This window comes from Camarhynchus parvulus, chromosome 1 (assembly GCF_901933205.1).
Source record: "Camarhynchus parvulus chromosome 1, STF_HiC, whole genome shotgun sequence".
Classification (NCBI taxonomy): domain Eukaryota; kingdom Metazoa; phylum Chordata; class Aves; order Passeriformes; family Thraupidae; genus Camarhynchus; species Camarhynchus parvulus.
The window spans coordinates 105,120,652-105,144,342 of record NC_044571.1 but is presented as its reverse complement, the minus strand read 5'-3'; the positions used below and the strand labels follow the sequence as shown (position 1 = coordinate 105,144,342).

Below are 23,691 nucleotides of genomic sequence, written 5' to 3'. Positions count from 1 at the left end.
TCACTGCAGTTCCTGAAGCTCTTGAAATTTAATACTGGCATGCAATCAGTATTCTCTTAAGATCTCCCATCAGCTGCTTAAAAAAAACCAAAAAATGAAATAAAGTTCCTGGATACAGCCCTGTTAAATTAGTTTAATGCTGACACCTGGTGTGCCAAGTACAATCTTAATTTCTTGCCCAAGACAAAGTTTTGGGCACATAGGCTAGGGGAGGTAGCCATCAATACCTCAGGAACCAATCCCTTTTGCAAGGTCTAGAGAAAACAGTCTGAGGAGAGGCATCAGTGCACTTTATTTACTTTAATGTGTGGGGAGAGCTTTCCATGCTTACTGCCCGGCCGACATATCCTTTCACTTCCAGTTACTTTCAGAATGCAGCTGAGAGAGCTGCAGACTGAACAATGGCAAAGCCTGAGAGAAAAGAAAATGCTGGACTAGTGTCAGCAAAGCCATTCCTTCTCTTTCAGTGAGCTGTACCCCTCATATTTGACTGTAACTTCTGCTTTTTGCCAGCTTTGAAACATTGATGAAACACTGTAATTGTTCAGGCTCTGCAGACTCTACAGCTCCCCAAGACAAGGCAGATGTACAAACTCTCTCATAGCTGACACAACCTCATCTTCTACACTTCAAAGGAATTTGAGGAAGACAGAATTTCCTTGAGAAAGTGAAAGAAGACAGATCCAAGGGGTAGAAATTGCTTTTATTAAAAAAATCGAAAATGTTATTTATAAAATGCATTTCATCATCTGCACTGGGAAACAATTAGGGAACACACAATTGTTGAGGCCTCTTGATGCTTTCAGAATTTCAACTCGCCAAAAAGCCTTAGCTAGAGAAATTGGTTACACACCTACCACCACAGACAATCATAAGGATTACAGAAAGATTTCAGCCTTCAAGTATCACCTTTTTTACAGAGAGACTTTTGGTAAGCAGCCCATGTGCACACCTGGAAATATCCACTTAGTGCAGTGGACTCGTCTTTAAAATTCAATTGTCTGTGCCAAAATACAGTATTAAAAGAAAGAAAATAAATAATTCAGAAAATTTAATAAATAAGGATGCATTGTGATATCCAGTGTATAGTAACTTCTCTACTAAAAACTCCAACCTGTAAAGATCTCTGAATAAATACCCTCTTGTGGATTTAGTTTTTACAAGTAAACAACCTGCCCTTCCCTTCCAGTTCCCAGATTAACGCTGAAGGAGATTTAACTCCCCCAGGGTGAAGTAGGATGTGAAAGAAAAAAAGTACTTCATTTATTTGCTTTGAGAGTTTTAACAGCTCCTACCTAACTTGTCCCAAAACTGCAAAAGCTTTTAATAGTTTAACTTCTCTGTGATGTGGTTCTGTTTCTATATAGGTCTGCTTGCTTTACACAGTGCATTAAAGACATGAAGACCAAAGCCCTACTGTACCTCCAGTGGATTTTGAGATGAACTTACAGCAGGGCAGAAGGAAAGGCCACAATGACTCTAAAGAGTTGGTACAGATGTTGAACACACACATTTACAAAGCAAAGCAAAGGCCCCCAGCAGCAACTGAGGACTGTACTGCGTTCATCCATGGTGTCACTGAAGAGGCACTTCTTTCACTGCAGGAGTTTTACTTACTGGAAGTTCCATACTTAGCTGGGGTCACTTTCAAAGAGGCACAAAGTAAGGAAAGAATCCTCAAATGAAAAAAAAAAATTCCTCGTTTTCAATGCAGGAAAATTAAGCAGATGTCAGCAGTACTTTGGGAATCCTTTGTCAAGTTAAACAATGCTGATGGAATGGCTGTGTGCAACTATGATTCAATTTAAGAGGTTTTTAATTGGATTACCTCAAAGATGCATTTAGACAATAGCTATGCAAACAGCTGAATCAGCACAACTGATTTATGGCAGTGCCATAAATCAGGCCTGCTGCCAGGAGAGTAATAAGCCTATTTTAATATAGTCATAGGTTAAAACAATAAATCTAAGCCCCACACTTTATCTTAGCAAGGTTAATACAAAATTATTCTGGAGAAGACAAGAAAATCCTTAAAACTACCTGTTACTGGAGCTTACTTGATGAAGACTGGGCTGATGGATGCTGAAACCAGTCTTAGCTGAAGGACGTGTTTTTTTTGGTAGGAAGTTCCAAGCAGATAACAGAATTCAGCTGGTGCTTGATTATTGCTTAATCCCTCCAAAGAGAACTGTCACCAGTTTGGTTCTTTTTCAGATCAGTGACTTTGTTCTCCTCACAACACATTTTCAAGGTATCTGGATAGTGATCTATTTGCCTAAAAGAGAGTCCTAAAAAGTGCCACCTCAAACCCCCAATTACACACAACACTGTTCCTTTCCCAATAGGACAGCTACAATCTCTGTTCCATTTAGAGTAGGGATATGAAAAAACTTAAACCACATAAGAACTAAAAAGCACAAAGTAGTTGGGTCAATTTTCATTTACTAAGGCTACAGGAATTACATTTCATCCAGGCCATCCCTTCTGTCCCACAGTCTCTCCACGAGGTCAGTATGGCTTGGGGTGCTTCAAGATGTCACACACTTGTAAATGCAGAATGATGAAATTCGTGGTGGTCAAATTCAAGGGAAAACAGGCAGGTGTGGCTTCAAGATACATAAAATCACTGTAGTTTTAAAATAAGGCAGGGGCAGGTATGAATATTTGGCAATATACCCTCGTTCTCTGTGGAGAACATCAGTGGTAAAACAGCAGTACCTGGTTTAACCATCACAGCCAGGTCAGGAATGAAGCCCTTGGAGACCAAGAAACTGCACTGGCAAGAGTTACATTTTCAGTAAGGTTTCCTAATAATGGGACAATTTGCCATGGAGCCTCAGCATACCATTATGCTGTTATGAACAGCAGAAGAACCAAGTGAATGCCTCAGTCTCATTTAAGCTGCAAGATGCCTTTAGGAAAGCTGCTTAAATGCTCAAATGGCTCAATCTAATAAATAAGTGTAAGCTGAACACTGCCAGTGCTCTGTGCATCAACGCTGCTTCACAGTCCTTCCAAGTAAATACTCTGGACCCAGGAATACCTCAGTACTACATCATGTCAAACCTTTGGTCACACTCCCTTGATACTTCAAATACACACCGCTCCAGGATTTGCTAATAAAATTTAGCAAGAAAATGTGGGTGTGTCATCACTGGCATTTTCATCCAATATCCCCTCTCCAAGTAAACACAGCACACTCCAGAACTCGTTTGTACCTTTAAAGTAACATCAAGCTTTAGCACAGGTTAGGTGTCCAGTAACACCTAATGGGAACAGGTGAAAATTGAATAGAATGAAGCTAAGATTAGGCTCCACTGCCAGTCAGATAAGTATGGATCCTTTTGGAGAGCTGGAATGCAATTGAGAAGAGCTTCTTTTCAGTTAAAATTAGTCTTCCGTAAATGTTTGTTGGGGATTTCTATAGCACTGACTTGGAGAGGCCAGGATCCAGCAAGAATTCCTGCTTGGATGGCTACACCTGTCACAACTGCCAGGTCAGGATCCACAGAGGTGTTGGGTTTCTTTCCAAAGAAGTCTCGAATAACTTCACGTATTTTGGGAATCCGTGTGGAGCCTCCGACTAACACAATTTCATCCACTTCTGCCTTGTGCAGGTGCCCTTCCCGCAACACCTGTTCAATGGGCACGAGAATCTTCTCAAAAAGGTCCTTATTTAACATCTCAAACAGCTTCCGAGAGACTTCTGTTTCAAACACGACTTCCACAAAGTTGCTCTCTACTTTGGAAGTGTCTCCAAGATTTTTCAGGCCTTCTGCATTTTGTGAGGCACTGTTGGTTTTTACCTGGCTTTTTGCAAGTTCTCTTGTCAGCTCATTTGCTGGCAGAGTCAGCAGCACCCTCAGTGTAGCTGCCTCATGGACAGTCAGGTTTAATTTAACAGCTTCCACAGCCTGTCTGAGGCGGTGAATCTCCTCCTTCTGTGTGGGCAGAGAGCCGTACCTCTGACGGAGCTGATCATACAAATACACCATCAACCTCTGATTGAAATCCTGTCCTCCCAGTTTGTTGTTACCTGAAAGATCAGAAGAGAAGGCATCAGAGAGAGCACCTTCAAAGCCCCAGAAAGCAGCACACTGCCTCTCTTTCACTGGGAGATGGTGCTCAAGGGCAAGAACAATCACAGAAGGACCACAAGCACATGAGCTCACAGAGCTGTGACAATAGACAAAATGGTTGTCCACTGCACACATGATGAATAATAATTTCCAGTTTTGTTTTGACTAAAAACAGTAACTCATTTAGTGGACCTCTATCTAACTAAATCAGAGTGAAGCTGCTGAATCTTTCTTGCTGTTCCACTCTAACTGGAGTGAGCAGCAGCTCACATCACAACTTGCTTGCCGAAGGCAACACAGGCAGCTGGCACTGCACCTCAGAGCTGTGTGCATGCAGGCCAGCTGAAGCATGGCTGTCTCTTCACTAGTGTGACCAAACACTGCTGCCAGAGCTCTGTGCCAGGGGCTGAACCATTCACACACCAATCCCAAAACTTCTGGGTTAACAGCCCGTGCATTCCTAAACCCTGCTCAGCTCAACTGGCACCAAACTGGCAAGGAGGCACCAAAGCACTGGTCAGTGATCTGCCAATATTCGCGGTTTGGGCAAAGGTGACAGAAAGATTTGAAACAATCCCAAGCCCCCAAAAGTTTGGTCACAGTAAGTGTAACATGCACCAGCACTTTATTAGTGGGCACAAAAGTTAACAGACACGGATAAAATGAAACCACAACTTACAGCCAAAACCTATGACTCTGTGGTCTTAATTGCTGAAACCAGCCACAAACCTAAATTTGCATGAAAATCAGCTGAGAGTGCATTGGGAAAACACTCTGTGACATGGCTGGTAAGTTTTAAAAGCCCTCCAACAGTGACTTCAGGTGCACCTTGCCTCCCACTCCTTGAGAAACAAAAGCATTTTTCTCACCTGCCATGGCTCGTGTGATGAACATCCCTCCCATCTTGTTCAACAGAGACACGTCCAAAGTTCCTCCACCCAAATCCACCACCAGGACATTAAACACATCAGCTTTGTGCAGCCCATAAGCCATAGCAGCAGCTGTGGGCTCGTTGATTACTCGCAAAACACTGAGCCCTATGAGGAGCAGAGACAACAATCAACACTCAGGTACACCTCAGCAAACTGCAGTTCTTACATCAGAACGACATTTGCCATTACTTGTTGGGGCTTTCTTAAACACACTCAAGTTAAGTGTCAGATCTAAAGGAAGTAGTTTACTAAGTAATAGTAACAAATGAACTCCCTTACTTAATCCTAAAATAGTACTGCTTCAGCATCAGGGCAAAATCACAAACCATAATGTGCCCAAACACACTGCTTCCAGAGGAACCTTGTTAAGGAGATTTATTCCATGCATTCTATTCCTGTTTAAATGATTGTCCAAGGGTGCTCTATACAGTCTCCCTATTTGGAGATTATAAAAAAGACTGTTTTCCCTGAAGTAAAACTTACTTCCAGCCATCTATGTCTGCATTAGCCAGCTGCACCTGTTGGTACTCTGAGCTGTTCCTCACAATAAATCCATTCTAAGCTTCTCTGTCACTGATTCACTGTTTCTATATCCTCCACAAAGACCTTACTGTTAGTGAAACAGACCTCAAGCTCTCCAAGAAAAACTCTGGAATAGAGAGACATCACCTGCAAGGTTAGCTGCCTTAATGGTAGAATTCCTCTGCCTTTCATCAAACTCTGCAGGCACGGAGATGACTGCCTTGGAAATGGACATGCCAAGGTTGGCTTCTGCCATTTTCTTCAGTTTCAGCAGCAGCTGAGAGCCAATGCGCTCTGGAGTGATGTGAAAGGTTTCATTAGTTGTCACAGAAAATTCAGCTAATCCATTCTTGTTGACAATCTAGAAGGATAAAGCAACACAACCCCCAAGTGAGAATTCCTCCTGTGTTCCCCCACCCCGTTCCCACCAAATATTTTATTTGCATGTAGTCTCAGGAAAAAGAGATTTGCATGTCTTTCAGGAAAAGTTTAAATGTGCTTTTGTCATTTCTGGGCCACTTTTATTTCTTGATTAGGAGGATTATACAAAACATGCCACTTAAGGGGTGAAAGTATATCCAAACAAATGACACCTACTATGCCCTAGTAAAATACATTAAAAAAAGTTAAGACCTAGAAACTGTGGAGTCAACTTCCAACACCCCATTCAAAGACAGAAGGGATGGTTTTTTAATCATTAAGTTACTTTTCAGGTTTCTGAAAGGAAACAAACAGCTTGGTACTGAAACAGCTTCTCTTAACAATATTAAAAATTAAAAAGTCTTCAAAGACCACTTGCAGTACACAATTTTTTTTTGTTTTTTCAACCAATTCTGCACCATGCTCATATAATGCAGGTTAGTTTTTCTTTAAAGCAACTTTCAAGTTCTGCTGCTGGTCAAGTAAGTAGTAAAGTACTGAAGGAAAAAACACACTGGGACAGAGAAGATGTGGCTTTAAAACTTTTCTGGGTTTTGGTTTTTTGGGTTTTTTTTGGGGGTGGGGAGGTTTGTTGATTTTTGTTTGTGTTTTTATTTTACAATTTTAGGGAGAAGTAAAGTTTCAGGAGAGCACAGTTAGCATTTCAAGTTTAAATTTATCCTTTCAGAGATGGGACTGGAAGGTTACCCAGAAACACATTTCTCAGTAGGGAAACACAGGGTCCTCTGGAAAATCATTATGAGCTCTAATGCAGAGGTACACAATAACCATTTCCTTCTGCTCTCTGGATACCTCTGATGGTTTTCAGGCACATCAGACTGGGCCATATGACTCAAGGTCTGACAAGATGATCAACCACATTTCAGGTCTCATAGAATCAGGTTGGAGGGACCTTACAGCTCATCTCCTTCCAACCCCCTGCCAGGGGCAGAGACACCTTCCACTAGACAAGGTTGCTTGGAGCCCTATCCAACCTGGCCTTGAACACTTCAGAGGATGGAGTGTCTGCAACTTCTCTGGGAAACCTCTGCCAGGGCTTCACCACCCCCACAGTAAGGAATGTTTTTCCTAATCTCTAATCTAAAGCTACTCTCTCTCAGCTTAAAGCCATTCCCCCTTGTCCTTTCACTCCATCCTCTTGTCAGAAGTCCCTCTCCATCTTTCTTGGGGGCTCCCTTCAGGTAGTGGTAGGCCCCAGTTGTCAGGACTTAGGACATCCCTCTGGCTGTCCTGAGCAGCCAAGAGCCCTGCCAGGGGGCTCAGAGACCTTGGCACAGACCCCAAGATGCCTCTGGTTTTGATTATGACTCGTGGAGCAAGTTACCAACCTTAGATAAAGATCTGCCAGCCACAATAAATAAAGTAGAATAATAGTGAATTTATCACGAGGTGGAAAAGTAGATTTTGGGGTTTTTTAGAATGGGGGTTCAGGAGGCAAGATGGAGGGATCTGGGGGTGTCCTGCCTTTCTTCTTCTTCTTCTTGGCCTCCATCTTCTGCTGTGATGTTGGCACTTTCAGATTGGTTTAGAGTAGAAGCTCACTGTCTAACATAGGTGATAGGTATTGGGAAGTTATTGTAAACATTGTATATGTAGTTTTTAGTATAAAGACATAACACCACCCCAGGGGCAGGCAGAGTGCCTGGACTGTCTTGCTGAGTGGACCTCGGCAGGGCAGGAGAAAGAATTTCATAGATAAGGAACAATAAACAACCTTGAGACCAAGAAATGAAGAGCCCTGACTCCTTCTTCAAGCGCTGGGCTAAGAAGACTTTTTAACATTTCTCAGGGTCACTCTGACAAGTTAGAGACCCCGACACCCAGTCAGGTCACCCCAGATTGTTCTGCTCTTTCCAGGCTGAACAATCCCAATTCTCTCAGCCTTTCCTCCCAGCAGAGCTGCTCCATCCCTCTGATCCCCTTGGTGCCTCCTCTGGCCTGGCTGCAGCAGGTCCCTGTCCTTGCTGTGCTGGGAGCCCAGAGCTGGATGCAGCCCTGCAGGTGGGCTCTCAGCAGAGGGGGCAGAGGGGCAGAATCCCCTCCCTGCCCTGCTGCCCACGGGGCTCTGGATGAGCCCAGCACACGGGGGGCTCTGGGCTCCCACTGGCCAGGGCATGGCCAGCCTCTCACCCACCAGCACCCCCAGGGCTGCTCTGGATCTCCATGCCCAGCCTGGATTGCATCCTGCAGGACATTCCTTACTGCCTGGAGTGAACTGCAGGTGGTGGCTGCTTACCTTAAAGGGATACCTGCTGCTTTCACTCTGCAGCTCTTCTGGAGTGAAGACTTTCCCGATGAACCTCTTGGCATCATAGATGGTGTTCTGGGGGTTGGCATCAGCCAGCTCCAGGCCCTGGTATCCCACGTGCACGCCCGCGTCCGTGAAGGAGACCACGCTGGGGATGCTGCTGTGGCCGCTCTCGTCCAGGATGACCCTCACAGCGCCGCTGCCCGGCAGGAACACGCCCACGGAGCAGTAGGTGGTGCCCAGGTCGATCCCGATCACCCTGGGCGTGGGCATGGGCAGGTACTGCTGTGCCAGGTAGCTGGCTAAGAGCAGGGCCAGCACAGCAGAGCCTGAAACACAGAGTTGGGAACAGCAGGGTTAGGCCATCAACTCTGCCAACCTACACAAGTGACTCCATGTGACACGCTGCTTTATTTCACACCCCGGAGCCTCGTTAGCTGCCTAATTAGTTGTTAATTTCCTGCTCAACAGAGAGCGGCTAGGAGTCAAGAATTTAAGGCATTAAATATTAAACTGATTAAGAAAAAAAAAGGCCAAGAGACAGCCAAGCCAAAAATATCACCACACTGTAATAATTCTGTTTCTGTGTTACTGCAATAACACAAGCTAATTAGTACTTGTGCAGGAGCTGCCTGTGAATGACCCCAAAAGGACACTGAGTTAATGGGGCCACCCAAAATTACAGTGAAATGACAAACCCCCAATTCTAACACCTCCAGCTTCACCAAAAGTCTAAAAATAAGGGGAGAGAAACCCATAGTACCTCATTCTGCTTCAGCCATAGCTCCCAAAAAAGCATATTCCCACACCTCTGAATCTTTCCTGTACCTTGAAACCCAAGGGATAGACCAGTTTATGTGCAGAAGAGTTTGTTGTTGATTTTAATTTTACTTATAATCAGCAAACACATGAAACCCCAAATTCTAGCATCAAGTAATGCCTCAGATGATTACCAAAAAAAAGCCCCAACAAACAAAATCTCAACAAGAATAAAGTTAAATTTCAAAGAGTGGGTGACCTCTTTTTTTTCCCCAGCAGGGAAGGGTGGCCATTTTAGTGCTTCAAACAGACTGGTTGGAAAGCTCTGGCTTGCTCTGGGCTGCAAAACCTTCCCAGATATTTCTGAGCAATGTGCCACTGTGCACTCTGGCTTTGACAGAATCCCACAATGGGTCAGGCTGGAAAGGACCACAGGGGATCATCTGGTCCCACCTCCCTGCTCAAGCAGGGTCATCCCAGACACTTCTGGGATATCTCCAGTGAGGGAGACTCCACACCCTCTCTGGGTGATCTGTTCCAAGTTTTGGTCACTGCACAGTGAAGAATTTCTTCCTCATGTTCAGGTGAAACTTCCCGTGAGTCAATTCCTGCCCCTGTCCCATTGCTGGGCATCACCGAGCAGAGCCTGGTCCCTGCTCTGACCTTGCCCTGCAGACACTGGGAGGAATACATTGATGGGAATGGGAAGAATACATTGATGAGGTCCCCTCCTTTCTCGAGGCCCAACAGCCCCAGCCCCCTTAGCCTTTGCTTCTAAAAGGCCCAGTCCCCTCCTCATCTTTGCTGCCCTCCGCTGGACCCGCTCGAGGAGTCCCCGTCTCTCCTGTACAGAGGAGCCCAGAACTGCACACAGCATAACACAGCGAGCACGGGAAGCTCCTGCCACCATGGAGGGCCAGCCCGGGGTGACACACCGGTGTCAGAAATACGCGAGAGCGGAAGCAAAACCCCCCAAAACCCCGCAGCCCAGCCGCACCACCGCCTCACCCAGCACAGCCATCTGCCCCGCCATGTCTGCCCGTGGCTCCGGCGCTGACGGCTCTTTCCGGGCCGCGCGGGGCACGCAGGGAACGGTAGTACGCGTATCCCGCCAGCCTCGCTGTTGCTATGTGCGAGAAAACCATAACTCCCAATGCGCATCGCGGCGCGGCCGGTTCCGGCGGGTACCAGCCAATGGGCGGCGAGGCGCGTTACCCGTTAGCAGGGGAGGCAGTGTGTGCCCTTTCAGGAGCGCATGCGCAGGCATGACCCGAGGGGGGTCACAGTGGCTGCTGGGAGCGGTAGTCCCGGGCCCTGGCGCCATGGTGCTCTGCGGCCTCCCGCCAGCGTGAGGCATCAGAGACCGCGGCTGTGGCGGTGCCGGAGCGGAACATCTTCCTTTATCCCTCTCGGTTTTCAGCTAGAATGTACGGAAACCCCCTCTGCGAGGGTTTCGACAGAGCCTGGCCGTGGTGTCTTTCACACGGCCAAGAGCCAGGTTCGGAAAGGAGACATTGTTTATTCTGCACAGGGTGCAAGGCAGAAGCTTTCCACACATCAAGCACACCGGTTCTCAAAACTTTACAATAAATATGCATTTCAGCAAACAAATCACAGCTCACTGGCTACAAGTTACCCAGCTGTCATATTAATGGTGAGGGGAGAATAGCTTCTTGCCCACCTGGCATTTAGAGAAGGAAGGAGAACGCAGGTGAAACCTCAAATGCGTCCTGGAGGGGCAGAATTGGCAACCACGCTAAGAAATGCAGTGTGAACCAAACTCTGTATTTTGCTTCTCATCAGTTATCCCTTTCCTTTTCCTTTTCCTTTTCCTTTTCCTTTTCCTTTTCCTTTTCCTTTTCCTTTTCCTTTTCCTTTTCCTTTTCCTTTTCCTTTTCCTTTTCCTTCCCTTCCCTTCCCTTCCCTTCCCTTCCCTTCCCTTCCCTTCCTTCCTTCCCTTCCCTTCCTCCCTCCCCTCCCCTCCCCTTCCCTCCCCTCCCTCCCTTCCCTCTTTTTCTTTTCTTTTTTTTTTCTTTTTTCTTTTTTTTTTTTTTTTTTTCCTTTCTTTTTTTTTTTTTTTTTTTTTTTTTTTTTTTTTTTTTTTTTTTTTTTTTTTTTTTTTTTTTTTTTTTTTTTTTTTTTTTTTTTTTTTTTTTTTTTTTTTTTTCTTTTTTCTTTCTTTCTTTTCTTTCCTTTTCTTTTCCCTTTCTTTTCCCTTTCCCTTTTTCCCTTTTTTTTCCCTTCCCTTTCTTTTCCCTTTCTTTGCCCTTTCTTTTCCCTTCCCTTTCTTTTCCCTCCCTCTCCCTCTCCCTCTCCCTCTCCCTCTCCCTCTCCCTCTCCCTCTCCCTCTCCCTCTCCTCATAAGGAATAATGGATTTTCACGTTCTTGCAGAGCAGGTTTCTGTGTCAGGCAGAAGTTTAAGTCAGAAGCTTTTAAAATATAAAAAATATTCATAAATGAGTAGCTGGTAGCTAATAGTGTAGTGGAGGAAGAAAAGTTAGACTCCTATTGCAGTTACCATCTCCAGCATCTCTGTTTTTCCTAAGTGGTGGAAAGACACATAACCCAAAAGTAATTCTCAGGAGCTCACTTCTTAAAAGCTTCTTCGATATGCAATGAAAGTGGCACTGCTTTAAATTAATTGTAAAAAATGCATTCATCCTCCGTTTATAGTTAACATAAAGTGATGTGCTTCATTCTCAGCGTGAGAAGGTGGAAACTCTTTGAAAAGGGAAGAAAAGGTTAAACCATTCAGCCTCCTTAATGACTTATAATCTAGCTGTTTTTTAATTACTTAGGTAACTTAATTTCTTTTCTTAATTTCTTTTGGATACTTTAATAATTTTTCTTGAAGTGGAACCATTGTCATCTTGCTCATTCTTAAGTGAATGGAAACTCACAATAGTTGTTTGCAGTATTTCCTCATCTCATGAGCGGGCACTTTGTGTTTTATGCCACTGTCAGTGGATGGTGAGCAGAAAAAAAGGTTTAGCACAAACAGGGTGTACAATCAAACTGGATTTTGCTCATGATTTTGATATTTAATAGCAGGTCCTTTTTTTTAATACATAGGGACCATCTGAAATATGACACTGCAGAGTGCAGATATGTAGGGATGTGTTTTAAAAAATATACCAGCCTCTCATTTCAGAGATTTTTTCCTTTTCTGGAGCAGAGGCTGGGCTTTGGTTTTTGTCCTTGAGGTTAAACCTCTGAGAGACTTTGGGATCACTTGTTACCATACCTGCCCAAGGACAGAACTCAAATGCCCTTTATTTTCCCTGTGTAATTTCCATTCTATTTCTCTTTAGCAGAGCAGCCTAATGAATTCAGTGTGTCACTCAAGGCCTCCCCAGCTGACTGACTCCCTGGAGGCCTGGCTGTTCCCTGGGAGGCAAGTCAAGGGGAGCATCTCAGCAGGCTTTCTGCCCTGCAGCAAAGCTCTGCCGTGCCAGAAGCTTCTGCAGAAGCCACTGACTCCCCTGTAGCTGCTTTGGGCGGCAGCAGAGTTTGAGGGCTCAGTCCACCACAAGGATCCTGTAGTCCCTTGGGCACCTGGTCTTCAGCAGATGTGTGTTGGAACCCAGAACATTCCTCTGGCTGTCCAGGACAGCCAAGACCCCTGCCAGGGGGCTCAGAAGCCCTGGCACAGAGCCCAAAACACCTGTGGTTTTGATTATGACCCGTGGAGCAAATTACCAACCTTATATGAAGATCAGCAAGCCACAACAGTTTAGGTAGAATAATAGCGAAGTTATCACGAGGTGGAAAAGTAGATTTTGGGGTTTTTGGTATGGGGGTTCAGGAGGCAAGATGGAGGGATCTGGGCCTTTCTCCTTCTTCTTGGCCTCCATCTTCTGCTGTGATGTTGGCACTTTCAGATTGGTTTAGAGTAGAAGCTCACTGTCTAACATAGGTGATAGGTATTGGAAAGTAATTGTAAACATTGTACATGTAGTTTTTAGTATAAAGATATAACACCACCCCAGGGGCAGGCAGAGTGCCTGGACTGTCTTGCTGAGTGGACCTCGGCAGGGCAGGAGAAAGAATTTTATAGATAAGATACAATAAACAACCTTGAGACCGAGAACTGAAGAGCTCTGACTCATTCTTCAAGCGCCGGGCTAAGAAAAGACTTTCTAACATTTCTCGGGGTCACTCTGACAAGCTAGAGACCCCAACAGATGTGCTTAAAAGAAGCCCACAAGTGCCTAATTGTTTCCCTCCAGGTCTTCTCCATGACCTAATCAAGACCTGCTCATGGATACTCCTGGACTCTGCACAGTGATGCCAGACTTGTCTTGCATCTCCAAAATAGGCAGAGCTAGTCCTAGTGACCTTGCCCTTGTGTTTTTGGGCATTACGACTGTGTCTTCTTTACCACCTTTTCTTACCTACTGTCCTTTGTGAGAGGGACCCTGTCTCCATTTTCCTCCATTATCTGAGGGAGTGCGGCACTCAGGAATGGGTTGCTCAGGAACAGAAGGGAACATTCAGTGTTTCTGGAGAAAACAGCTTGATTCTGCACAGAATAATTCAATATTCATTGGGCAATGAGGGAGAGGCTTATTTGACTGGGAGAGACAGCTATGGAGTGGCTGTCCCACCCACAGGGTGGGGGGGCATTTATGCTTTCCCCTCATGGGGAAAGCATAAAATAAATGTGTTTGGGGCAGACACTGGAAGGCTCCTCTTTGTTTTTCTGGAGTGCTGTGCTTTTGCCACTTCCCTGAGACAGCAGGCAGGGCACATCCTCCATGGTGAGCACCCTCACCTGAGGGTGGGCAGTGCAAGCTCAGACCTGCACAACTGCTTGGAAAAGCTGTGACAAAGCTTCTCTGGGTGCCCCTGAGTGAGGCACTGCAGTGCCAGGGGCTGCAGTCCTGAGCTGCTTGCCTTGGACACCTGGGCTGGGCCACATCAAGTGGCCCTGGGCCACCACACACTGGGACCCAGGCACCCACCTGCCTCTGGTGTGACTGTAAAAGGGGTGTGCAGCCAGCTCCCTCTGAGGGGCTGGGCAAATGCTTGTTTATCCTTCTTAGTGCACCTGTTCACTCTGGTAATAAGCTGTTTATAACATTTCAAACGCTTTTCAGGGATTAATTTCCTTCAAGGGGCTGTTCTTTTCCCCTGGTGCTTTGATAGGTGGAGGTAAACATGTTTTTGTCTGCAAGTAGCTTGAGGGAGAGAATTGTTCTTACAATGTAAGAGCAGAGGCTGGTTTTAAAACAGTCTCCCATCAGATGTGAACTGGTGTCTGCAGGAAAAATCCTGCTACACTGGGGATTATCACTCAAACCCTACACCTGTGATGTGCTAAACACAGTTCAAGCATTCGGTGTGCGTGGAATCAAATACAGCTTGTTTTCATTCGCAGGATGCTTTGCATCAGCTGGATCCCTGCATTTGGAGAAAAGGGAATTGAGTTTGCAGAGCATCCTCTTTTCTGCTGTTGTGTAAAACAGGATTTCATCTTTCTAGGGTTTACTTGGTGAATGCTTTCTGCATTGTCTCAGCCAGTGTCTAAAGCTGAAACACAGGATGCTGGGATATGGTCAAAGCACAGTGTGATCCCATCAACCCAGGGTGATCAATCCATGTTTTCCCACTATGAAGGGGGAAGGGGGAGAGGGATTGAGATCCACTTTGTAGGTGGAGAGCAGCATCAGTCTCTCTCTGAGAAGGGAGGTGATTGATGCAAGGTATTTAGGAGATCTGAATCTGAAACCTCATTTTCAGTTTTTAACTTAGATAACAGTGCCTTAGTGCGAGTATGTTGTCAAAATTGCAGAGGTCCCTGATAGTTCCTTTCCCTAATTAAAACACTGATCTTCTCCTGCTGTATATGCTTGGGAAAGGGATGAATTTCAGCAGCCTTCCTCTGACAGTTCAATGTCAGGCAGCTGGATAGAGGAGCATAGCCTTCAATTTAGATGCAAAAGTTTCCATTAAAATTCCAGCACACAGCCTAAAGATTTCTGGCTCCTGTTGAGTGGCTGACTGGCTGGGCAGGGGTGTGCTGCATTCTCCATTAGTCACAAACTCACTCCCCAGCTGGAGGCAGCAGGAGCAGCTCAGGGCTTCTCCCAGGATCCACAATCCCGGAGAGCTGAACCACGAGGCGTGGGAGGAGTGCAAGAAGCACCCAGCAGATGTCTCTGCCATGCAGCATTCCTTCCCCAGATTGCTTGTGGTGTCTGACAGATACCTGCAGATTCATATAAAGCATATTAACCTTTAGCAGGAGTTATCCAAAGCCTTGTAAAGGTGTAAGTCATGAAAATGGTGCCACATTTTCATTACAGTTTCTTTAATTGCTTTAACATACCCATTTCACCAAACCCTCATGAAATAATTTTGAGGTTAACAATGAAATTACTATTTCCCCTTTCATGAATACAGTTGCAGTGATACCAGTATAATGTAACCCAGTAGGTGTCTAGGAAAAACAATTTGGAAGAGAAAAGAGATTTTCACAGATTTTTTATCTGTCCTACTTTTCTTCTTGAATTTCGGTTGGTCTGAATGCTGATGCAGCTTTCTGTGAAAAATAAAAACCAGTGACATTCTATTGAAGAGAGAAAGCAGTTTGGGATTTAATGATCTGGTAACTGAGAGTTTCTCTTCCTGCTTGACCACGGTGAAGTGGGCCAGTGTTGCAAAAGGCAGCTGTGAACTTGGCTGAATTCTCCCCAGCCACATCAGCCTGGGGTAGTGGGCCTGAACCGTGGCTTGGCTTGGATTCATGCTGGTGCCTGGAACATATCATCCACCTTCTGCTCAGCTTGGGTGTCCTGTGTGGGAGCAGGGAGGGTGGGGCTGCACGGGGTGACAGGAAAGTGATCTCTCACAGCAGTGTTTGCAGCACCTCGCTGTGTGAAGGGCTGCAGAGCTCAAGGATGGGATGGCTGGGAGCCTCATCATCTGCACCAATCATCATGGTGATAATGATAATGAATAAGAGTTCCAGCAGTCTCCCAAGAGGCCACTTTACCTCATTCATGTTGCTGCTGTGTATATGAAATCCATACAGATGTCAGTCAGGCTTGTCAATTTGGTCTATTGTAAATGACAACAAAAGGATAAACACAAGAATGCACTCAAATGCAGCTGCCTGAACAGCAAGCTCCCCAGGCAGAGCAGAAGTTTTGCAATATGTGTGGATAAAGAAAAGTTATGTTCTGTCCTCCCTTTTTTAAAATTTTTTTAAAAATTTTTTTTAATTTTTTTTTTTTGTGGAGTACTGAGGCAGAAGTATCAGAGTATCTGTTTTACATTTGTTCTTTTCCTGGAGGTATCCCCTGCACTACCTCAGTGGGTTTGTACACTGGATAAGAACTTTTAGACCTTTACTGTGAATCTTTTGACTGGCACAGATGATCTATTTCAGTCATCACTCAGAAGTAGTGTTATGGTACTCCAGGAGCAGCTAGCTCTATCTATTTTCCTAGAAGACCCAGCTCCCTGGCCCATATTGTTTCCAATCCAGGAGGAAATAACAGGTAAGAGCATGTATTCCTCTTTACACTGTGTGAAGCGAAGGAACACTGAAGGTCAGTGACTCAAGAATAAATAACAAGCCTGGAGGGCCAATACAGTTTGAGATGTCTAAAACACTGTTCCAGAGATCTCACAACAGCCTTCTTCCATTATTTTTAGGAATCTATTAAGCAGTAATATCAAAGATTTGATGGAAGAGGACACTTCTCCTGGTAATGGCATTTCCTAATGATCTTTATAGTACACATGTCCTGCAGGAACCAGAGTTGCCATTATTGTGTAAATGCCCAGCTTACTTCAGTTTAGTGGATACATGGTTCAGGTACAACTGAGATGTGAGCAAGCTCATCCAGCGTTATACAAACTCAGTTTTGGTGTCACTCATTCCTGAGTGCCATATGTAAAACCAATAGCACTTGACAGCATAGCCCACCACGCTTCTTTCATACCCTCTGAAACAGGGGGTGAAATGTTGAGAACACAGAGGAAGAAAACTGTGTCATCAGCCTAAGTCAAGGTCCTTGATGTTCGTTTGTACCTTCCCAGAACCTCTGGTCAATTGGCAACCATTCTGTATTAGTTGTTCCCTGTGCCAAGGCTTGCAACCTACCTGGAGGGCTCTGGAACCTGTTTCTGACAGTATTGATGGAATCGTTCCGACGTTACTCAGATCACAAGACAAGCCAAGATGTCAGCCACACCACGTCTTCTTTTCTCAGCATCACTCCCCCTGCACTGCTGTGTGAGTACAAGTGTCTGTTTAGCCTGGAGAGAAGCTTGTTGGAAGCAGATACTGTGGAGTTAGAGCCATTCCAGGAGAAGTGTGTGCAGCTAGGGAAAATGATCCATCCACAGAAGCAGAGGTTAGCCTTTCTGTGCAATCACAATAAAATCAAAGCCCCATGCCAGTTTCCTCTCTCTTTCTTCAATGATTGCACTGTGTGTAGATCTGCTGGGCTGTACCAACACCTTTGTGCAGCCCATAATTCAGTGCCCGGCTTTTGGCTCAGTGCTGCAACTCAGATATGAAATGTTTGAAAAATCAGCCACTGCTTATGCACACCCAAGCACAGGCAGAGACTTTACAAGATATGCAAAATCCCTGTGCCAGCATATTTGTGGGCGCTGAGCCCTTAAGCTTCAGAATATTTTTACCAAATACAAAATACTGATAAAAATGCAGCAGTATGTTTATGTCATGGCACTAAGAAAAATTTCTGACTGTGTGCAAACAGTCTCATTGGGCTGGACTTCCTTTTTCTTTTCTTTCTGTTTGCAGTACATAGCACAGGGGGCTCTGTGGCTGTGAGCACACTCAGGTGCTCCCACAGCACCCACAGCTGCAGTTAGATATGTGAGGGAGGGATTTCACAAGCTCAGGGAGAGGCAATAGAAGTATATCAATTTCTGCTGAATTGTTGGGACAGAGAATGCATCTCTTATGGTCTGGAGAAGTCCCAAATGTTTCCCATCTCAGTATAATGCTCTTCTCTTGCTGTCAGTCAGTCCCAAAGTGAGCAGAGCTGACAGATGTCGATTCTTTCAGATTTTCCCTTTCCTAAGGACCTTGACAGCTTCAGCTGCTGAACAACAAACTTACTCTTTTTTTTTTTCTCCTTACCTGTTTACTCCCGCTGTAGCTGTCCTCTCTCTCATGAGGAGATGTAGATTCAGTTCACATCATGCAACATCAATACCTTGCACTCATTTTGCTGAAAAGGATCCAAGGAACAATACAACAAACTACCTGTCCTTTTCTGTCTGCTGTTTATTGCAGTCACCATTGTCTGTGCTTTCATTTCAGAAGCAGTTAGGTATGACAGAAGCACTTTAGGATAGACACAGATACACAGTGCTGTGCCAATCAAAAAAAATGCAGTCAAAAAACCTGCAATATGCTTATCAGCAAAATAAAACAAATGGAAACAAAAGGTGTTGCAATTTCAGTAGTAATGAATAACCCAAATTGCAAGATCTGTCTGCATCCTTGTTGCTACTACATTAATTGAAAGCAAAACAATAGTTGTATATCATGCTCTGTATGGTCGCAGCTACTAATACACAGCTTTTTGAAATTGGATTACACATTCTGGGTCAACATATGGAAAATATGGCATGTCTGGATAGTTCCAAAGTGTATGGGATTGGGAGCCAAATAATTAAAACTCTTTGGTAATTTGATTTTGTACATGGGATCTCCCATAAAATAATATTGAGTTGTCTATTATCTGCAGTCACTGAGAGTTAGTAATTCACTGCCATTTTGTTTCTTCTTTCTGATTATTGTGTGGGTAAGAATTCTGCAGGTGAGCCTCTCTGTGTTTTACTTATTTTTGTTTCAAATTCCGTGGCTCTAAAATCTAAGCAGGACAAGCAAAGATTTTTTTTTTTAAATTAGACAAAAAGCTCTACTAGCTGAAACCTTTTCTCAATTCTCAGCACTCCTTTTTTTTTTTTACTGCAGATTGGTAGATTTTAGTTCAAGTGTGTGATAAACAGCAGCAGAGCTCTTCCTGTAAAAGACAGTCCTGAGAAAATGCAGCTTAGTTTGCAGCCTGCTGTAATGAGGTAATTCATGGAGGGCCTGTCAGGAAAAGCAGCTTGCCATCTCTATGCCATTTTTAAACAATGTGGATTGTCTATTTTTTCCCCTCCACTTTTTACAGAAATACTAAGGTTTCTCTATATTACACTGAAGGATGGCAACAGAAATGGGGAAAAAACCGCTTTTCTTTTTAAACACAAACATTTTATTCTACCTGGGGGATGTGATATCTCTTGGGTAATGGATCCACCTCTCTGCTCCTCCTGCTGCTGATCCCCATCCAGCTGGGTGCTTTGCCAGTCCCTTGCACTGACATTGTGTGGCACCCCTGGCTTTTCCAGCTGCTGGAGCAGCAGCAGAGCTCTGCACAGGGACACAGTGACTCACACTCCTGCCCCTCTGGGGGGAGTGCAAAGCCCAGTAATGCTGCCTGGTAGCAGAGTCTCCAGCAGTTAACCCAAAAGTCCATTGCAAACCCATCTATGCAACAATATTTTGTGCTAAATAAAACCTGAGAAAGTCAGGACTGGGGAGAAAACTGTTCATGACAGAAGAAAAAGCCTGCACTTGTCGGGCACTGCTTTAAACCAGCAGAACTATCTGGTTCAGCCTGATCTCTCCACTGTTAGGCCTTTTCCACAGCTATTTTCCAGCTCTTATTTTTTAATGTAGAATAAATGTTTTGCCTGTAATTACATTTAAGTTATTCCATGAGATTATAACATTCTGCTTTCCTGTCTGGGCAGGGTCTGTTCCATCTGAATTGCAAAATGGATATAAGATTGCAGTAGTTAGAGAAGGAAAAGCTGTATTAGACTGGAGTCCATCATGCTGTAAGGGTGTGATATAACACTGTGACAGAGGCCATATCAGATATTAAATTGCTATAATACAGAAGTGTTTTACACTTTCTTAAATTGTAATGAGAAAGAGCAGCCCAGGAGTGGATTTCTTATCAGTGCAAGAGCTGGGTTACCATAAGAGAAAGAGAGAATGCACAGACTATTAGAAGAACCAGTCTGCCAGGTTGGTTTACATGCTTAAACCTGAGCCCTGAACATCTGGGACCATAAGGTCCTGGGTGACCTGCTCTCATACTTCCAAGAAGAAGAGCCTTGTTCTGTTCTTGGGTCTTGAAATAAAATCTGTGAAAACCCAGTGGGTCTTTGCCTGTTGGTTTGGAGCAAAGCAATTCCCTGCTCTGCACTTCCCAGAGGAGGGGGGGACTCTGTGCCATGGAACATCCCCTCTGTTCCAGGCAGCCCTGTGCCCCCACAGGAGGCACTGGGCCGCTGGAGGTGCTGGGTTTGTGCTTAGCACCTGAAGGCAACTTTGTCTTGCTGGGAGGACGAAAAATCCCATGCCGTGTTTGCCCAGGAAGAGATATAAACTTTGTGGCATCCTGGCTGGTCCCAAAATTCAATGGCTCGATTCTGTTTAATTTCTCCTGCATTTTAATTGATGCAGCTGTAACTGGTGCCTTGTTTCACCCGGAGTGAAGCAGAATTTGAAATAGCACTTTAAATGTATGTACACTCCCCTCCATCCCCCAGATGCCAAGGAAAACAGCCTTTTAACACATCTTGTTAACTGGTACTGCACATTAATGCAGGTGGGGAAACTGCCACTTTACAAATATCCTCTTTCATAACTATTTTCTGTATATTTGTTTTCAACAGAGTATGAAACCATGGGATAGAAATGCTTTTATAGTTTTCTGCTTCTGGATGTATTATTGAGAGCCAAGGAATATCTTTAGTGCAGAGCTTTAAACTCTCACAACAGGCTTTTTTTTTTTTTCTCTCTCAAAACACTTGTAACAAAAATACATTGCACCAGGTGCCCTGGTTTCATTTCTGCATGCTCCCGTCTCAGAGGTTTCACATAACTCAGAAATGGAAAGTCAAACTACACAGTGTGTATTTGCTGCTGATGGGCATATACACAGGGGCAGACTAATAAAAATACTGTATTTTTTCTCAATACAGTGTACATTTCCAGTGCTGAGTAAATACTAAATGCAATGGCTGAAAGATCCTGTTACTAAGGCAACCAACTCCCATGTTATCCTTAAATATATATACATAGTCTGTCTGCTCCTTGCAAAGAAAAATTCTTGTCAAGGTTTGCTGAACTGAATTCTTGATGAGGTTTGTCTTATAAAAGGCTAAATGTTGTGGGTGCCTCAGACTGGACTTGCAGGTTGACAATAAGAGCAAGAACAGAAGCTGATGGAGAGGATAATGATTTTCAAGTTGCAGAGTTATGACCAACTTGTACAAAATTGTGTCAGGACAAAACTTTTCTAAGGCCTATGCATGCCATAAGTGACTCCAGAGAATTAATGTGTGTAAATATTTCATAGCACCTTCTTCTGAGACAGCTCTTGTAACTTGCTGTGTTAGACAACCAGTTTGTTTCTATGGTAATTCCTGTAAGGAATGAGCCTAAGCCAAGCAATGCCCAGTGGCATGGAGGTGATGTGCAGCCTGTACATTTTGCTGTTATTGTTTATTTCCAAATACATATTTTTGATATTAGAGCACATCATATCCTAGTGTCATTTTACTTCAGGACTGAAAATTAACTCAGCAGCAACACCCCAGCAGAGAGGGAGGCTGGAAGCCCAGAGCTTCATGGCCTGACCTAAACCATCCTTGGAGGCAAACTTTGGTTTCATGGCAGGTAGCCTGTGGAGTACAAATATTTCAGTTGACCTTGGACAGGACAAGTTTGCAGCTTCTTGACCTCATCATGTTTTCAGTGAAGCACTACAGGTATTAATAAGTTCTGTATTCAGGCTTTAGGAGTTACCTTAAAAATATTTAAATAGCTCCAGCTTAGTGCCTTATCCCAGTAGCTTGGGAGACTAAATGAAGTTATCTATGATGGTGTTAATAACCCCTTGTGTCTCTGAAGAGCAGATATTAAAGCAGATATAAAAGGGGTCACAGAATAAGTTTGAGGAACAGTGAAATGGTATTAGGTGACACTTTCCCTTCCTAGTGAATCTTAGCCCCAGTCTGTCTCTCAGAGACATAAGCAGTGAGGCAATTCACAAATACTTTTTTCATATTCTGTGTTAAGTCTAAGAATTTTTTGTCCAGAAGTGGGGAAATTCACCTGTGGGGCACAAAGATCTCTCACTGCTTTGCTTTCCTTTTTTCAGCACTGAGTGGTGTCTGTGCCTTCTCTCAAGTCATGTAATAAGTCCAGGAGGTCCTTGTCCATGTCCCTCAGTTGGGTTGCTCTCTCTCTCCATGGCTTGAGTCCAAGTACTTTCAGCTCTTTTCAACATCTCAGAAGTGACACCATTCTGTTCCCATTTTTAGAAAATACCAGGGATACACTGAGGCTGAGAAAAATCCTTGCTCCTAAATAAGCTGTTCTGGATAAAACTTTCCTTGTCTCATTTCTGAGTCTTTCCAGAGGCTTCCCCAGTGTGGTCCTAAAGGCGGTGCTTGTAATTAGGGAAACTCATCGTTCTGAGCACAATTGATACAGTGCTTTTGTCAGTTATCCCCCAATAGGGATAATGGTATTTTATCCTTAAATCCAGAGGTTAAACACGTTTTAACCAAAGTCCCTAAACCCGATGCTTAACTGCAACGTGCCTGAGCTCTGTCCCATACAGTCTTCCTGGCTCGCCAGCAGATGCTCGAGGAATGCACCCCTCCCCTTGGAGACCTCCATCCATCTGGAGTTCCCAAGCAGCCCTTAGGCTGCACTTCTCCCTTTTCATCAACAATAAGCTCCTTGCTCTCAAAACCTTCAGGGAATGTGGATTACACAGGCATGGAAATGGGATTTTTAGTAACAAGTGGCCAAATGTTCAGACATCTCCTCTAAAGACATTTGTGCTTCTAGTGGAAAAAAAGAGCCTGATCCCAATAAGGAGTCTATTTCTAAATCAATAATATTTTTTAAACCCCCTCAAGTCCGAGATACATTAAAATTCAAGGTGACATTTGAATATGTGCTGTGGGTCAGACTCTGATGCTCTAAGGCACGTTGAGTTCTGTTTTACTTGCAAGTAGTTCCATTAATTTCAGTGACCCAGTTATGGAGTAAGACACCACTCAGCAAGGGAAGAGATGTTAAAAATCTGTCCACAATATTTGATGATAATTTGATTTCTCTGCTGCCTTCCAGACCCAGTTGCCCCATTCTGCTTTCACCACAGTGCAGCATCTCTTTCACAGATGCTGACATCTCTAGACGGCTGTCAGCCTTTGTGATGAAGAATATCAGAATAACATTGCAGCTGTGTCAATAAAGCAGATACGCATCCATTCATGAAGAGGATATTTTTGAGCAATCCTAGTAAAATTCCTTGGGTTTTTTTTCTCTTCCAAGTTGATATTCAGGTTTCTGTGACTATGGTAACTTCTGTGCATTTGCATATTGTAGGCTGTGCAGCCGCAAAAGGAGAAAATTGATTTTCTCCCCAAAGCAATTTGGTGCTCTTCACTTCAGAGATCATCCTTTGGATTATCGACTCCTTATTATTAGTCATTTGCAAAATTATTGCTATAGCTGTGAGGTTCATAGCCCTGTTAGACTTTTGGCTTCTTTTCCTCTGGGTTTTCTTCCTGACCAGGAAGGCTTTAATCCTCTTGTACTTGAGAAAAATAAAAAAATTAAAAAAGGCAGCCAGCTGT

General features: G+C 44.2%; 1 protein-coding gene across 1 annotated transcript; it reads right to left on the bottom strand.

The window, feature by feature from the left end:
- Positions 1-682: 682 nt before the first annotated feature.
- Positions 683-10,104, bottom strand: HSPA13 (heat shock protein family A (Hsp70) member 13). The gene is made up of 5 exons (XM_030948875.1): positions 9,990-10,104; positions 8,211-8,551; positions 5,681-5,894; positions 4,949-5,116; positions 683-4,036 (listed from the first exon to the last, which is right to left on the bottom strand). The coding sequence occupies exons 1-5, from the start codon at positions 10,012-10,014 to the stop codon at positions 3,381-3,383; spliced, it is 1,404 nt and encodes a 467-aa protein (XP_030804735.1). The 5' UTR covers positions 10,015-10,104; the 3' UTR covers positions 683-3,380.
- Between the last annotated feature and the right edge of the window lie 13,587 nt (positions 10,105-23,691).